General features: G+C 42.8%; 1 protein-coding gene across 1 annotated transcript in view; it reads left to right on the top strand.

Annotated features, from left to right (window-relative positions):
* MLST8 (MTOR associated protein, LST8 homolog) overlaps positions 1-17183 on the top strand; it is a gene marked incomplete at its 5' end in the record, with an annotated part of 45527 nt that overhangs the window by 25112 nt on the left and 3232 nt on the right. Inside the window, 3 exons of the mRNA XM_082262214.1 lie at positions 10608-10760; positions 12965-13089; positions 16326-16489. Of these exons, the coding sequence (XP_082118340.1) occupies positions 10608-10760; positions 12965-13089; positions 16326-16489 (442 nt within the window). The remainder of the gene's footprint in view (positions 1-10607; positions 10761-12964; positions 13090-16325; positions 16490-17183) is intronic.

Raw genomic sequence — 17183 nt, 5'->3', positions numbered from 1 at the left:
ATGTCACTGGTCCCCCCCAAAAATGTCAGTTAGGGGTCCGATCTGTCCGCCGCAATGTCGCAGTCCCACTAAAAATATCAGATCGCCGCCATTACTAGTAAAAAAAAAAAAAAACCAAAACAATAAAAATGACATAAATCTTTCCCCCAGTTTGTAGATGCAATAACTTATGCGCAAACCAATACAAAAATGCTTATTTTTACTACAAAAAAAAAAAAAAACAATATTTTTCACATTCTGCTAAATAAAATTCCCCCAAAAAAATAAAAATCTAAATTTTTTTATCATTTTAGGCCAATTTGCTTTCTGCAACATATTTTTACTACAAAAAAAAAAAAAAAAAATGTTGCAGAAAGCAAATTGGCCTAAAATGATAAAAAAATTTAGATTTTTATTTTTTTGGGGGAATTTTATTTAGCAGAATGTGAAAAATATTGTTTTTTTTTTTTTCAGAATTGTCGCTCCTTTTTCTGTTTTATAGCGCAAAAAATAAAAATCGCAGAGGTGATCAAATACCACCAAAAGAAAGCTCAATTTGTGGGGAAAAAAAGGACATCAATTTCAGTTGGGTACAGCGTAGCATGACCGCCCAATTTTCCGTTAAAGTAACGCAGTGCTGAATCGCAAAAAATGGCCTGGTCATTAAGGGGGCAAATCCTTCCGGTCCAGAACTGGTTAACCCCCTCATGCCTAAGGCTCCTTTCACACGGCCGCTCCGTGTGAAAGGTCCGCTGCGGGACTTTTTTTTTTTTTTTTTTCCACGGAGCGGATGACATTTCTGTCATCCGCTCCGTGTGCCCGCATATCATCCCATCCGTTTGCGGATGATATGCGGACCTAATGTAAGTATATGGCACTGCAGATGTCAGCGGATGACACCGCTGACATCCGATTTTCCTTCCTTTCCGTTTTTTACACGGATGAAAAAATGGGGTTCTGTTCCGTTCCAAAAAACGGAACAGAACTGAAAGGAGGAAAATCGGATGTCAGCGGATGGTATTCCGCTGACATCCGCAGTGCCATTCACTTACATTGATGTCCGCAAATCATCCGCAAAAAAATAGGATGATTTGTGGACACACGGAAAGCAGCGGAGCGGCCGTGTGAAAGGACCCTAAGGGTAAAACAAATCTTAATGCTTAAGCGCAATTTTGACATGTGTTTTTTCAGGGCCGATACCGATATTTTGGTAACAACGTATCGGTCGATATGGGCCGATATTTTGTACATTTAAAGTTTTGAAAAATAAAGACAATTTTTGTCACAAATCTGGTACTGAACATGGTAAGTTTTGTTTAATGCTTAATGGCTGGCTGGCACCCTGTGGTGGATGGGTGGGTGGCTGGCTGGCACCCTGTGGTGGATGGGTGGGTGACTGGCTGGCATCCTGTGGTGGATGGGTGGCTGGCTGGCATCCTGTGGTGGATGGGTGGCTGGCTGGCACCCTGTGGTGGATGGGTGGCTGGCTGGCTGGCACCCTGTGGTGGCTGGCTGGCTGGCACCCTGTGGTGGCTGGCTGGCACCCTGATGTGGCTGGCTGGCTGGCACCCTGATGTGGCTGGCTGGCACCCTGATGTGGCTGGCTGGCTGGCACCCTGATGTGGCTGGCTGGCTGGCACCCTGTGGTGGCTGGCTGGCACCCTGATGTGGCTGGCTGGCTGGCACCCTGTGGTGGCTGGCTGGCTGGCTGGCTGGCACAGGGCCTGTGGCTCGCTGGTACAGGGCCTGTGGGTGGCTGTTACAGGGCCTGTGGATGTGGGTGGCTGGCTGGCACCGGGCTTCTGTGGGTGGGTGTATGACTGTGATACACTCCTGCGAAACTAGTCCCGACTCCAGACAAGGCTGTCCAAGGCGAGGGTGGCGGCCTAAGAAGGCAGAATGACGTCACAAAAATATCAGCCAGTTACGGGGCTGATACCGATATATCGGGGAAAGTGCATATCGGCCTTGCCGATAATCGATCTATCCCTAGATTATAGGAGGAAGGAGAGAAGTGATTGGCGCTGCCTGGTGGGGTGCTTAGGGAATAAGATCTTACTATACTGATGGTAGGGTGTTATATGGAGATCTGTACAAAAGCTGCTGATAGGATCTGTGCGTAATCTATTTAAATGATTTAGCGTAGCAAATATCAAAAACCTGTATAATACAGGACAGGTTTATGTGCAAATAGACATCAGATAAAAACTTATTAAAATATATCAGCAAATATATACCATAAATAAAATTGTGCAAAAAAGTGCAAAGGTGAGTGGCAAATGTGAAGTAGTAAAAACAATATTGCAATTATGAAGTTCAATAAATAATGTCCAATAATAAATTAACACCCATAAAATAACAGTCAGTAAATATGATCATAAGTGTACCAATAAATATAAGTGCGCAAATAAATAATATATATATATATATATATATATATATATATATATATATATATATATATAGCTACCAATGAATGAGTGAATGTGAAAGTGCAAAGGTGCAAATTTCCTCTTAATATATAGCCGTGCAGGAAAAATAGCAGTGTAAAAAATATAAAAAATGAAAAAATATATATAGAATATAAAAGAATTCAAAATATATATAAAAATATAAAAAATATAAAAAAATATGTATATATAGCAGTATCAAAAAAGTGTCCGTATAATTTATCAAGTAAATAAGTCCAAACACATGTGCAATCTTGGTGACTCTGGATCCAGAAAGAAGTCCTAAATAAGTGCGATCCGTATAAGGTGGAAAAAAAGAAGGTGCTCCTTTATCTATGCCCAAAGTATGGTGGGTGGGCGGAAAGAAGAAATATTCCCCTGAGCCTGGGGTCCTGCGCTTACCAGATTCCCTTACCCCTACAGGGGTAAACAGCGGGTCGATTATTAGGGGATCGCTCCCACACACTGGCACTCAGGATATCCCCCGATCTTGGTTCCTCTCCTTGTTGGTGTATAGGTGTCAGCTCAGTATGTGTATATAGGGGTCCAGTACAGTAACCGGCTTGGAGCTGCAAATAGATGGTCCTGCTAAAATATTGGAGAAATCTCAAGGTTCTTCTTAATTTCTTGCTCATTAATTAAAGTATATTATACTTCCGGCTTTTGGCAGGGGCTTGTACCCCAAGTATGCAGTCCCAAGCAGCCGTCAAGTCTCCAGCCACCATGCAGCAAACAAACACTTGTCTTGAGCAGTTCAGTCTCCCAGGTGTATCTCCAGCTCCTTACTCTCCCGGGAGATTGCACATGTGTTGGGACTGCATACTTGGGGTACAAGCCCCTGCCAAAAGCCGGAAGTATAATATACTTTAATTAATGAGCAAGAAATTAAGAAGAACCTTGAGATTTCTCCAATATTTTAGCAGGACCATCTATTTGCAGCTCCAAGCCGGTTACTGTACTGGACCCCTATATACACATACTGAGCTGACACCTATACACCAACAAGGAGAGGAACCAAGATCGGGGGATATCCTGAGTGCCAGTGTGTGGGAGCGATCCCCTAATAATCGACCCGCTGTTTACCCCTGTAGGGGTAAGGGAATCTGGTAAGCGCAGGACCCCAGGCTCAGGGGAATATTTCTTCTTTCCGCCCACCCACCATACTTTGGGCATAGATAAAGGAGCACCTTCTTTTTTTCCACCTTATACGGATCGCACTTATTTAGGACTTCTTTCTGGATCCAGAGTCACCAAGATTGCACATGTGTTTGGACTTATTTACTTGATAAATTATACGGACACTTTTTTGATACTGCTATATATACATATTTTTTTATATTTTTATATATATTTTGAATTCTTTTATATTCTATATATATTTTTTCATTTTTTATATTTTTTACACTGCTATTTTTCCTGCACGGCTATATATTAAGAGGAAATTTGCACCTTTGCACTTTCACATTCACTCATTCATTGGTAGCTATATATATATATATATATATATATATATATATATTATTTATTTGCGCACTTATATTTATTGGTACACTTATGATCATATTTACTGACTGTTATTTTATGGGTGTTAATTTATTATTGGACATTATTTATTGAACTTCATAATTGCAATATTGTTTTTACTACTTCACATTTGCCACTCACCTTTGCACTTTTTTGCACGATTGTATTTATGGTATATATTTGCTGATATATTTTAATAAGTTTTTATCTGATGTCTATTTGCACATAAACCTGTCCTGTATTATACAGGTTTTTGATATTTGCTACGCTAAATCATTTAAATAGATTACGCACAGATCCTATCAGCAGCTTTTGTACAGATCTCCATATAACACCCTACCATCAGTATAGTAAGATCTTATTCCCTAAGCACCCCACCAGGCAGCGCCAATCACTTCTCTCCTTCCTCCTATTCTCTTTAAATGCTCCCTTTATAGGGTTGCATTTCTTGAAGTGGGCAGCAGCTAGGTGTGGTGTTGATCTTTACATATATACCCCCCATCCTAAGCGCGGAATCACATCTACCCTATCCCTAGATTATACCTTGTTTTTTTCTGGACAAATTGTGCTTTCATTTGGTGGTAAATGGGAATGGAATTGATATATCTCCTGATTTTTTTTTTTTGCTATCAAAGGAATCTTGGCCAAAATAGTAAAAAAAAACAAACATTTTTTTAAATGTAGCTATATATTTCTTGTTACTACCATAACCTACCACCAAAGAACAACGCAAAAGCACAAAGACCAGATATGCATATATGTGGCCCCATGAAAAAAAAGCCCAGTCCATTGAGGCCGCATATCTATGTACTGTCGGCGTGAAGGAGTTAAGGTGTCGGTTTTCAGAAAGTATATATGTTTTTGGGGTTTTACATAATCTTCAGGCCTAAAATTATTTTTTAGACGTGCAAAAGATGCAAAAACTACTTTGGCAGTAAAAAGGGTTAAACCCTTGTTCTCAAAGCCATGTTCCCTATTTGCTTGCATTTAATATCTTTGATAATGTTATTTTTTTTCATGTACTCCAAATCCAAAGGTTTGAATTACAATACTAGTAATACCACACCTCAGAGTGCACACCCCCTATATCCTCCATTTCCACCCAAAGGACTACAGCTCCCATCAGCACTAGCACATACATGCACAATGCTGAGCTGTCAGTCATTAGCTGTTAGTAGTAGAAGCCACTGTAAAAAAAAAAAAAAAGGAAGTGCTGTTATGGAGAAAATATAAACAATCTGTAGCTGAATTGAATGGACTTGAAACCGGCTTGTATTTTCAAACAAGCTGGAAGTAGGTGTTCTTTATGTGATCACTTTTAACATTCGGGCTTAATAATGCTTTAACCACTTCACCACTGGAGGATTTTGCTGTCTTACGTCTAGGCCACTTTTTGTGATTCGGCACTATGCGACTTTTAACTGACAATTGCGCGGTCGTGCAACGCCGTACCCAAATGAAATCAACGTCCTTTTTTTCCCACAAACAGAGCTTTCTTTTGGTGGTATTTGATCACCTGTGCGATTTTTCACTTTTTGCGCTATAAGCGAAAATTTTGAAGAAATAACAATATTTTTCACATTTTTTATATTTATATTCCCCCCCAAAAAATGTAAAAAATCAAAATTTTTTGGCCAATTTGTTTTCTGCTACCTATGTTTGGTAAAAAAAAAATCGCAATAAGCGTATTTTGATTGGTTTGCGCAAAAGTTATTGCGTTTACTAACTAAGGGAAAGATTTCTGTCTTTTTTTTTTTTTTTTTAACGAGTAATGGCAGCGATCTGCGATTTTTTTTTTTTTTTGCGGGACTGCGACATTGGGGCGGACAGATCGGACCCTTGACTGACATTTTTGACACTTTTGTGGGTACCAGTGACATTACTACAGTAATCAGTGCTATACATATGCACTGTTAATGTAAAAATGACACTGGCAGGGAAGGGGTTAATTTTATTGGAGAGGGAGGGGTTAATGTATGCCTGGTGCTTACTGACATGTGTAGGGGGAGGTGACTGAGTGAAACGGGGACAGATCGCAGGTTCAGCTATGCTGAACCTTGCAATCTGACCCTGCCTGTCACTTAGGAGATCCGCCCGCTTTGTTTACACAAGCGGGCGGATCTCCAAACTCGATTCCCCGACGATCGGGGAAGAGCAGCGGTGATAACCGCCGCTCCTTCCCTGGCCCGACTCCCGCTGTGACTGAAAACAGCGGGAGCGAGCCTCTGGTGGCACGCATGCCCCGCCCACAAGGGGAGGAGTCCAGCAACGTAGGTCTACGTCGCTGGACGATAACGAGCCACGTTGCCGCAGTAGCAGCAATGTGAGCGTGGGTAAAGCAGTTAAACCAGTGTTTCTCAACCTTTTTTTAGTTGTGGCACCCTTAACAATTCTGCACAATCTTGAAGCACCCCTTTCTAAAATGTCAAAAACAACCTAAACTAATAGTTTTACATAACGCAGCAACATCCATACACATGGGCCATCCAACATTTAGAAGTGATTTATTCCTCCACTATTGCAAACTGGTACGGACTAGTATTCTAGGGTTTCTCTTCTCCCTCAGTTTCTCTTCTTCTATTTACTAATGTGACCCTAGTGCTGATGGAGAAAGGATGAGGAGGAGTAAATAAGGATGCTGTGCAAGCACCCGTCATTCTCCTTATCAACCAGTGATGTCACTGGTTGCCAGGGTGCCAGTGGCTTGACCCGCACAGTGCCCAGGGTTGTCAGGGTGCCAGTGGCTTGACCCCCACAGTGCCCAGGGTTGTCAGGGTGCCAGTGGCTTGACCCCCACAGTGCCCAGGGTTGTCAGGGTGCCAGTGGCTTGACCCGCACAGTGCCCAGGGTTGTCAGGGTGCCAGTGGCTTGACCCGCATGGTGCCCAGAGTTGTAATTCTACAAAGTAAAAACCTGTGGCAATTTGTTGCCATTTTGCCAAGGCACCCCTGAAGAACCCAGGAGGCACACCAGGGTGCCACGGCACCCTGGTTAAAAAAGGCTGCTTTAAATCACTGCTTTAGGATTTACTTACTCCCTTACTTAGCTGCCTGATCATGTGACCACTGTGATTGGCTGTCAGTGTTCACATGAGGGGGTACTGGTCCCACAGGCCCCCCAATCATTACTAGAAACTAGGAGCTGTTTATAACAACTCGGTCACTGTGCTGGGAGCTCGCAGTGAGCACACTCAGCACAAAAATCTTGCTCGCCCATGGACACATTAACATCCACCCTCTTTGGCACCAAACATATGCGATATGTGGTCCACAAGAGGTTAATAAATAAATAGAAGTTAAAAAGTTTTTTTATAAAAACAATGTTGTAATGTATTTTTAGTGGCCCAGTATACTAAGGGTAGAAGTTCTATGCACATGATGATTTTTAAAGTCTGGATAAAAGTGTTCTTTAGACGCGGATAGGTCAGCTGCCTGCGGCTAGGAGTTACACCCCAGATAAGCCTGCAGACACAATGATACCTTGTTATTTGGGAGATTTCATGTTGTACAATGCCTCTTTGTATATGAACAGAAGAGAAGTGTATTACCTTCAGGCAGCTTCCCGGAAAGCCAACTCTGTGCTTTTTTGTGCTGAAGCCTTGGGATCAGCCAGTTCATAGAGAAATGATTCCATTATTATTATGTATCGTGTTGTGTATAGCTTGTGTTCAGAAGACAATAGGGGTGTATGTTCTGCACTATAAGGAAAAGTGTACAAGCCACAGCACCTTAGAAAAAAATGCAGTGTCCTTGTTTGTTTGTGTTTTTTTTGTATATTAGTCCTTAAATGACTCATTTTTAAAGTATATACTTTTTTTTTTTTTTAATGGAGCAGGAATAGATTTGTCATCAAAACTGGAAAACAGGAAGTGAGATGAAAAATCTCGAATGTGGAAACAGCAATAAAAAGTTGACGATGGTTCTAGCCTTTCCCTGCTGTACTATAAAAAAAAAATAAAATAAATGTTTTTAATTTCATCTGTATGCTGGTGGAGATTTTTCCTTATTGGTAAAGTGGTCACCAGGACAGGAAGTTGGGGGAATCTCTCAAACAACCTCACGCAGCAGTAAAACGGTGGCAACGTTTTAAAGGTTTATTTTTTTCTACTTTTTATTAAAATAAAAGGAAAAGTTTTTGCTGCAGATACTCATAACTGTCTGCACATACCATTAGACAGCTGTGCTAATGCCCCGGGAGCTTTGCTAGCCACTTGAAGTGATTGTAAAGTTGTAATGCATTAAGGTGAAAAACCTTCTTTGCTGCAGCTGCCCCCCAGAGCCCCCCTTTTCCTTACCTGAGCCCAATCCAATCCAGTAATGTGCACGAGCCCAGTGGCTCTAGCCGCTGTCTCTGTCCTCAGACAGATTGATAGCGCTGCTGTCAATCAAATCCAGTGACATGGCGGGGGCGGGGCCTAGTCCTGCTGTGTGTGTCAATGGATGCTGCAGCGGGACTCAGGAGCTCGCTCGCATGGGTGCCCCCATGGAAAGTTGCTTTCCGCGGGGGCACCCGATGAAGGCCAGGAGCGCCGGTGGGGCACCCCTGAATAGGAGGATTGGAGCTGCTCTGTGCAAAACCCTTCCACAGAGCAGGAAAGTATAACATGTTTGTTATTTTTATTTTTAAAAAAAAAGAGAACTTTTACATTTACTTTAAATCCCAGGGCCCTTTATCTCCCTAAAGCTGCCCATAGATGGATCAAAATTTTTTGGTCCATCTATGGCTATTCCCACACGAACGGGAAAGTGGAAAATGTTTATGCGGTTAGAGGCTGCAGCGTGGATTAGTGTATTCTGACAGCAGGGCAGTCCTCGCTTTCAGAATACAAAAGCACAGCTGAGAAGATTCCTTCATCCACTTCATGTGTGGAAGGGGAAATCTTCATTTTGTTAATTGAAGGAAAAAAAAAATAGATTCATCTGTTGCCAGCCAGAGTGTTTTTTTTGTAGTTCAAGTTGTTGTAATGTCAGGATGATAAAACACTGCCATCCCCTCTGTTAAATCAAGATGTACAGTACTATATGTCAGTGTTTTTTTTTTTTTTCTAATTGTAAATTCCTTATCTCACAGCAATGACTTGTTGTCAGTGACATTCCTCTGCTTGATCTTCCCCATTTAAGGAATGAAGAGGGAGGGGCTGAGATAACCCTCTGACATCAGCTGGCCAGCAGAGGAATGTGACCTCTGTGAGATGGGGTATTTACGATAAGAGTTTTTTTTTTTAAAAAGCCTGACATCTAGTAGTTTCGATTTTGATAAAACGGAGGGGAAGCAAGCTACTTTTAGAAGTATTTGAAGTGACAGGGAAGAGCAGTAGGAGGGGGAGGGATGAGGAGGGGAGGGATGAGGAGGGGATCGCTCTCTCACACACAGGCATCGGAACTGACAAGCAGGGAGGGAGGGGGAGAGACAGAGAGGAGAGAGAGCAGACAGCGTGATGACAGAGGCATGTAAGCTGACCACGGTATCATGGATCGGCAGCCATGATTATCGTGGTCAGCAGAGATGGGGGGACAAAGGAACAGGCAGGATCAGCCAGGTATATTACATTACAAAAAGGGACAAGTTACACAGCACATTTCTTTTTGGGTTACAAATGCTTTAAAGCGTGACCCAGGAGTTTGTGAGCTTTTAGAGCACTCAAGCAACATTCAAGTGGTTGGTGTTGACTCCTTCTGTGCACCTCTCTGATCCTAGTTTATTATTGTCTATTAAGAATTTGGCCAAATCTGAGGTTAAAGTGAGACTAAAAAAGTGAAGTAACACTCGTTCTCTCCCTCCTTCCAGCCTGTAACTGAATTGCAGGAATTTTTTTTAGGTCGGTAACTCCTTCTTCCTCAATCCTCACCTATGCAAGGTTAATGTCACCTTGTCCCACCTAACTGCAGCCTCCTGGGGTACATAACCAATCCCATGAGGCTGGGCTGCAGAACTAGTCTTCTTGTCCCATGCAATCTGGCACGTGCAGTGAGGAGCTGGCTGTGATCCATCAAGAAGTCAAAGCCAGCTTCCAAATCCAAAAAGCAGTGCTGGAGATCAGGGCCAGCAAAAGGGTAGCTGCCTTAGAGCGCCAGGAATGGGAGGGATCCAAATCCACCACTTGCTGGGTTTTTTTTTTTGGTCTTTGGTCTTTTTTTTGGGGCCGACAGTCAGCTGTGCTCCTTCTTCTCTGTGTGGCCGGGTGATGTGCAGGGAGGGAAGAGGGAGCAGACAGCAGGGATAGAGATTTTTATTAATACCTTTTATAGCTGATAACATAATCTCTGCTCTCAGCTGTTCAAGGGGCTTAAAGAAGTAGGGGTAAAGAAACCGCAGTACACTGATCTTACCAGTAAATGGCTGCGCGGAGGGCAGGCATGTCTTGACCATTGGAGGACAGGCAGGCTGTTCTCCCAGCACAGCTAGAAAACTGACAACGATGGGATTGATGGGTTCTCATGCCTAGCGTGTTCAGTTTGAAATAAGAAAGCAGGGGGACTGGCAGGATCACCAGAGATTTCACACAGTGGAAGAATTACAAAGAGAACAGGTCAAAATGTTATTTTCTCCAATGTCATGTTTTTTTTGTACATGTTATTTTAGAAGTATTAGGCCTTTTAACACTCACTATTTTTTTTCAGTTGTATACATTTAATATTTACTGTGTCTCTTCAGGCTGAGCTCATTGTTGGAGATCAAAGCGGTGCCATCCACATCTGGGACTTAAAAACTGACCAGAATGAGCAGCTTATTCCAGAGGCCGATGCGGCTGTGAACTCCGTCCATATCGACCCCGATGCCAGTTACATGGCTGCCGTGAACGGTTCAGTGAGTCTCAACTAAGGACACATTAATAACAGAAGCTATCATTAAAGTATATTCACTAAGCTGTTTGCATTTTATATAGAGAAGGTAATACTTAAAACCATGAGATTTTTTTTGCCACCTGTGTCCCATTGGGGAGATTATCTATTACTTCCTGTTGCGTAGACACAACAGGAAGTGAGAGGAAATGTTGGGTTTCCCCATTACAAAGGTCACCAGGACCTGTATAGAGTAAATGCAAGGGTAGTTTTGAAAGTTCCCTGGAGTTCAGCATAAATATGAATCTACATTTCTAGTTCAGTCTTCCACTTTTAATTTGTAACACTGGCAAAAAAAAAAAAAAAAGAAACATGGCTTTTTTTTATGAGGCTGCTTTGTAGACTTGGATGTACAGAGCTCCCCCTAAAATGTCATTCCTTATTCATGGTGTAGGGTATTTTCATTGGCGTCCAACCATTCTGATGCATCAGTTGCTGATTCAAAGAAGTGTGTTTGCCCTCTGGCAGTAAGTTTGGCCGGAAGAAGCATGGCGTATTGCACTAAGATGCTGGAGCCTCTTTTTAACATCTGCAAAGCAGGCTCTGCTTCTCTGGACCTCTGCTGAAAAGTCTGGATAGTAGTAGATTCTAATTCCATTATACAGGATATTGCGGTTCTCTCTTGTTCTTTACCAAGGATGATTTCCTTATCCTTCTAATTTAGCAGCCGTGGCAAGATAGTGAGCAGTGGGCGTCCTGGAGGATGTGGCCTTGGCGGCACCCTATGCGCCCTTTCCACTGAGTATAAGGGAGTGAAGGACTCTTTACCATATAGCTCCAGGAGCTACAGTTCTGCGAATTTTGTGGAGTCCCTCCCCTCCACTTTCTCTGGGAGACCCACAATTCACACGTTATTACGTCTTGGACGATTCTTTGTGTCCTCTGCTCTCATCTCCGTGGCCCTTACCAGCCTTGCGATGGAAAGAGTGTCTCTAACAAGTAGAGCCAGCTTAACTTCCACATCACTTATCCTGCTTTCCAATGCTGTGGTATGCTCGCTCATCTTTTGTAAATCCTGGCGTATTATTCCTACCTCCTCTTTCAGCCTCCGAAGTATTCTTGGGTATTGACTGGTGCCGTGCACTTTTTTACTGCTCTAAGTATTTCTGATAAAGTTGGTTGCTCTCCATCCTCCTCCCCCTCCTCGTGGTCTGTGAGGAGCTGATCTGACATCTGAGGCCTGAGCTGCTGGATAATCTGCAGTCCCAGTATGGAAGATGGCCGGTGTGGCATTAAGATCATCCCCGTAGCCTGTCCAGAAGAGCCTGCTAGCCTCTGAGTATAACACCGCATATCTTTAGAGGGGTCTTTCCCTGCTGTCTTAAGGGATTTAGGTGTCTTAGTTACAGTTTCCTTCCCTCTGTCTGCCCCACATAAGCCGTGCTGGGAGAGGGCCGCCACGCCATGTTGTACCTCAGCCTGTACTGTCCTCTTTGGCCACCTTTCTGGTCAGCATGATTGACGCCGCATGGATCAGAGGCCTCCGCTGGGTCAGGGCTATGTGCTGGGCAGGAGAGGAGTTGATTTGGCCAAATTAGCTGGCTGGGAGAAAGATCCGAGAAGGATCAATGCCGGGAGCCCTGTGAGATGCGACCGCTCACATGCCACACCCCACACTTGATCTTCTTGATTCTCATTCATCATCATATCTAAAGTCCTAGTTTGTTTCCATATCAATCAGAATTCTACTTCCTGCAACTGACATTTTGCCAGCCCAGGTTTGAATCTGATTGGCACTTCAAAGGTTAACTGCTTGTGTCTGTCTAGGGTACTTGGTAAAGTAACTTTTACTTACCTGATCCTCTGCTCCTGCAGTCTTCTCTGTGCTGCTAGACTGCTCTCTGCAGCCTCTTCTCTGTGCTCCAGCAGTCTAAGGCCCTCTGATGTCATCAAGACTGATGTAGGACCATAGCTCTGCATTGGATGTGAGGAAGCTGAGGAACACTCCACCGCTGAAACATGGGGGAACGCCGTCTGCAGGGGGGGGGGAGCGGAGGATCAGGTAAGTCAAACTGCTTTAAGTCCCTTAGACATAAACGAACAGTTAACCCTTGCAGTTCAGACTTTTAGGTTTTCTGGAGATGGGCATTTAAGCACTCTGATACATGTGGCCATTTGTCTCTTATCATTTTTATATAGAAGCTCTGATAAATTTTCTCTTGCTTACAGGGAAACTGCTTTGTTTGGAACTTGACAGGAGGCCTCGGAGAAGACCTGACACAACTTATCCCCAAAACCAAAATCCCCGCTCACAAGCGATGTGCTCTGCGATGTAAATTCAGCCCTGACTCTACGTAAGTGTATAGTTAGCTGATGTAGAGAAAAGCCAGCCTGAGCCTAGGGTCTGTAGTATGGTAACTGTACCTGATTACCAGACCTTTCTTTAAAGGACAACTCGTCTTTTTATGTTTAATAAGGAGCTGTGCCAAAAAATACCAAGCAGAGAGCAAAGGACTAAAGCAGCCCATAAATTTCTCCATTTTCTTTCCAGAACACAGTCAGTGTTTGATGAGGGAATGTCTCCCGCAGGGCTATTGTGTTCTGCCTTCAGGGGGCATAGGGAGGCTTCTCGGCTGGAAGAACACAATGATTACTGCTAGCAGCTATAGCCTCTGGCAGTAGTTGGGTTTAAAAAACTTGACAGGATGTATGTGCTTCCCCATACATGGATCAAATCTTGCCCGGTCCTTGCTGACCAGTATTGCCATCAGGGTCTCTGCAGCTGATCTTCCCCCAATTACTGACTTACCATGCTTTGCTCTGTGCTGTGTCTCAGTGTGGAGGCGGCCATTTTAGTAAAGACCAGGCTTCACTTCCTCCTGTTAGAGAAGCCCTCTGAAGCCTGGTGACCTAATGGCTGATGTGGAACTAAACGAGAAGAAGCAGGAGAGGAAACACAGATAGTGAGGAGATCTGTACACTGCAGGTGTCTCCAGCAGGAACTGTGACAGAAGTAACAGCAGTAGAGGCGTTCACACTGCAGATATAACAGATGTTAGAAAGGACATTTTTTGTGTTGCCCATAAATAAATTCTAGATTTCATTTTTAGAGTCAATATTATGTCTTCATAGTAGTTGGGAGCCTAATTTTGAAAATTTTAGTTGCCTTGCAGTTGTGCCGATCTTCTGAAAGACTGACCCCGAGCGCATACCCAGACCAATAGATTTAATTTTCTGTGTTAAATAGATAAATGCATATTCATAAACCTGTTATAAACCATAATAATACATAAAACGAAAAATCCACTTAAGTGTCCATGTAAAGAAGTGGTCTCGAGAGTCACTAATATAAAGTAGAAAGTAATAAAAAAAGTCTGTGCTCCCAAATGTCCGAACAGAAGAAAATTAACTTCTGTTTGTTAAAACAAAGTATCAAATGAAGAACACATCAATAATAGTCTTCCTCCAAATGTAAAGAAAAAGCCCATAAAACCAGTGTCCACCTAGGGGGGCATAAAGGGTACCTTACCAGATGTGTATAGCCATCTATAAAAGCATGGTCATAAAGTGCTCAAAAAAATTCAGCCACCTGTTCTCCACAGATCTTCAGATAGGCATCATATCAAGTACTCCAGCAGTTCCCCAAATGTAAGCAACATACAAGAGGAACGATTCTGATAATGTACTAAAATTAAATCCAAGAATTTATTAAAGAGTTAAAAAGTGCACACTCGCATAAATAAAAATCAAAAGTGCAGAATCACAAAGTATCATAACCATCCGATCAGCTGCGGTCTCCTCGGTAATACCGCTTCTGGGAACGGCGTGCATGGTGACATCACTACTGCTGGCCCCACCCAATGCGTTTCGTCATAACAGGCGTCATGAGGTGTTGCCACTGCTAAGGTACCTTATACTTACCTGAGGTTGACACTGGTTTGATGGGCTTCTTCTTTACATTTGGTGGAAGACAATTATTGAGGAGTTCTTCATTTGATATTATGTTAGTGCTGCACTTTTTTCCATATACTTTTTAAAGATTTAGTGTCACAGATCGTAGTGCTGGCAGATTTTTTTTTTTTTTTTTGGTTACACCCGAATGTGGAGGTCTCCCCTATATAATTGCTGCATGATTGATCTTGATAAGTAAATCAGAAAGCTTCAGGGCCATGGAGGTCATCGGAGATAGTCTATGTATTTCTTTCAGTGCAGGTTTCCTTTAGGTCCAGTCCAAACCTTTGTGTCGTAAAGTGGCATTATGATGCATCAAAATGCATGTTACCTGGCATCCCAATGTTTTTAATGGATCTTGTTTACATAGTTGCGTCGTGTTGATCTGTTTCATTGAAAATATTTTAGGTATGTTTTTTTTCATCCTTTGATGTGCATTGAGGTACCCATAAAAGCTAATAGGAGTGCATGAGAACAGAAGGCACCTGCACTGAAAATGAATGGATGCTGAGACTTGCCTAGCAGGCTATGCTCTCCTGACCTAGCTACATTGTAGGCTCTTCTCACACTTTTCTAGACGCTGATCACATAATTCAAGAAAATGATAATCGCACATGTAAACGCATGTTGAAAAATGAAGACGGAAACGCATAGATGTGAAGCCAGCCATAAAACCCAATTGAACTTCTTTTTTAAATTCTTTGTTTGATGGTTTTCATAACAGAATATGACACAGAAATTGAACACAGCAGGGTACACGTAGGCAATAAACACAATGGCTTTGTGAAATATGTAATTTGTCAGTCCAATTACACCTATCCAAATGCATACAACACACTGACACAAACATGCATATGTAGGGAAGGGAGGGGAAGAAGAAAAAAAAAAAAAAAAGGAAAGGGTGGAGTGTAAGGAATGGAGTTGATATCACAGTGCTACATCACAAAAGCAACAGGATGAGATAACCAAGAAGTGAAACATTTTCACACATCTCCTGCCAGCAAGAATTTATAGTCCCAGGAACACATGAATAAAGTCCAACCGATTTTACCTTTTTACAGCCTAAGGTGTTTAAGTTTTAAATTCTGTATAGAGGGAACCTGACTTTTTCCCTATTCTTGGCAAAGTGACAGGTTCTCTTGATAGCCCACCTTCCCTACACTGTTTGCCTATCAAAGCCCTATGTCTGATCCCTGTGTAAGCTCTGCATCAAAGCTTAAAAAGGGTTCAAGAATTTCTCCCCTTCTCCATCTGACATGCGCCAAGCACTGCATCCTGGGAAGTAGGGGAAAAAGGCAACATGTTCCCCCTATCTGAAAGTACCAGGTATTTCCAAAGGGCTCCAACAAAGGAATAGTGCATTATGGGAGCACAGCAAAGTTGAGAATCAGCAGAAGGGGTGAGTTTTTAAGAGAACGTGTCACATTCCTATAGAAAAAACATTTTCTCGCCTGTCTTTCTGGCATCTTGTTTGTTAGAAAACAGGAATGCTAGACACTAGCTGTCGCATGGAGAATGAGCTGATCTTCTTCTGTTTCTGCAGTTGTTACCAGCAGAGCACATGAGAATAAAGAATGTTCTGCTGTACTTCTGCCCATTGTAGTGTGCTGGAGAATTCATCGCCTGTCCTTTTTTGTAGACTCCTGGCCACATGCTCAGCCGATCAGACCTGCAAGATCTGGAGGACCTCCAACTTCTCACTGATGACAGAGCTGAGTATAAAGAGTAATAACCCGGGAGAGACATCAAGAGGTTGGATGTGGGACTGTGCCTTCTCCGGGGACTCCCAGTACATTGTTACAGGTACAGATATAATGTGCTTAAAGTGGAGTTGTCAACAATAAAAAAAAAAAATATATATATATATATATATATATATACATATATATATTGTAACATAGCTTTATTACCTGTTGATCTTGCCAGAAAAATCTGTTATTTTCCATTTTCTTTAACAGGGTGAAAACGCTGTTTGTTCTGCAGTGAAATCACTGCAGAATTGTCACCATGTGGACAGAGTAGTCTTTGATAGACTTTAAAGTGGTTTTAGACCCCATTCACACAGGGGCGACGCTACTTGCCGCGGCGACCTCACAGGTCGTGGTGAGCAGCTCGCACCGCAACCTCGGAGCGGCCGGCACAGACTTCATATCATTGAAGTCAATGCAGGTCGCTCCAGGTCGCCCCAAAGAAGCTCCAGACCCTTTTTCTAAGTCAGAGCGACTTGTGTCGCTCCTATTAGAACGGGTCCGCAGCTACTCTATGGCAGGCGACCTACGACGTCCTGTCAGGCGGCCAGGTCGCCCCAGTGTGAACGGAGTCTTAAACGTTTGATATTTATTTATTTTTTCTTAATAACAAACATGCCTATTCTTACCTTCTCTGTGCAATGGTTTTTCACATTGCAGCCCCAATCCTCTTCTTCTGGGGTCCCCCACCAGTGCTCCAGGCCCCTCCTCTTCATCAGGTTGCTCTCTCACCGAGTCCTACTGCTACG

Source organism: Pelophylax lessonae, assembly GCF_965119305.1.
Source record: "Pelophylax lessonae genome assembly, chromosome: 6".
In the NCBI taxonomy this organism is placed as follows: Eukaryota; Metazoa; Chordata; class Amphibia; order Anura; family Ranidae; genus Pelophylax; species Pelophylax lessonae.
The sequence above is the reverse complement of the archived record's forward strand: the minus strand, read 5'-3'. Positions and strand labels throughout refer to the sequence as shown.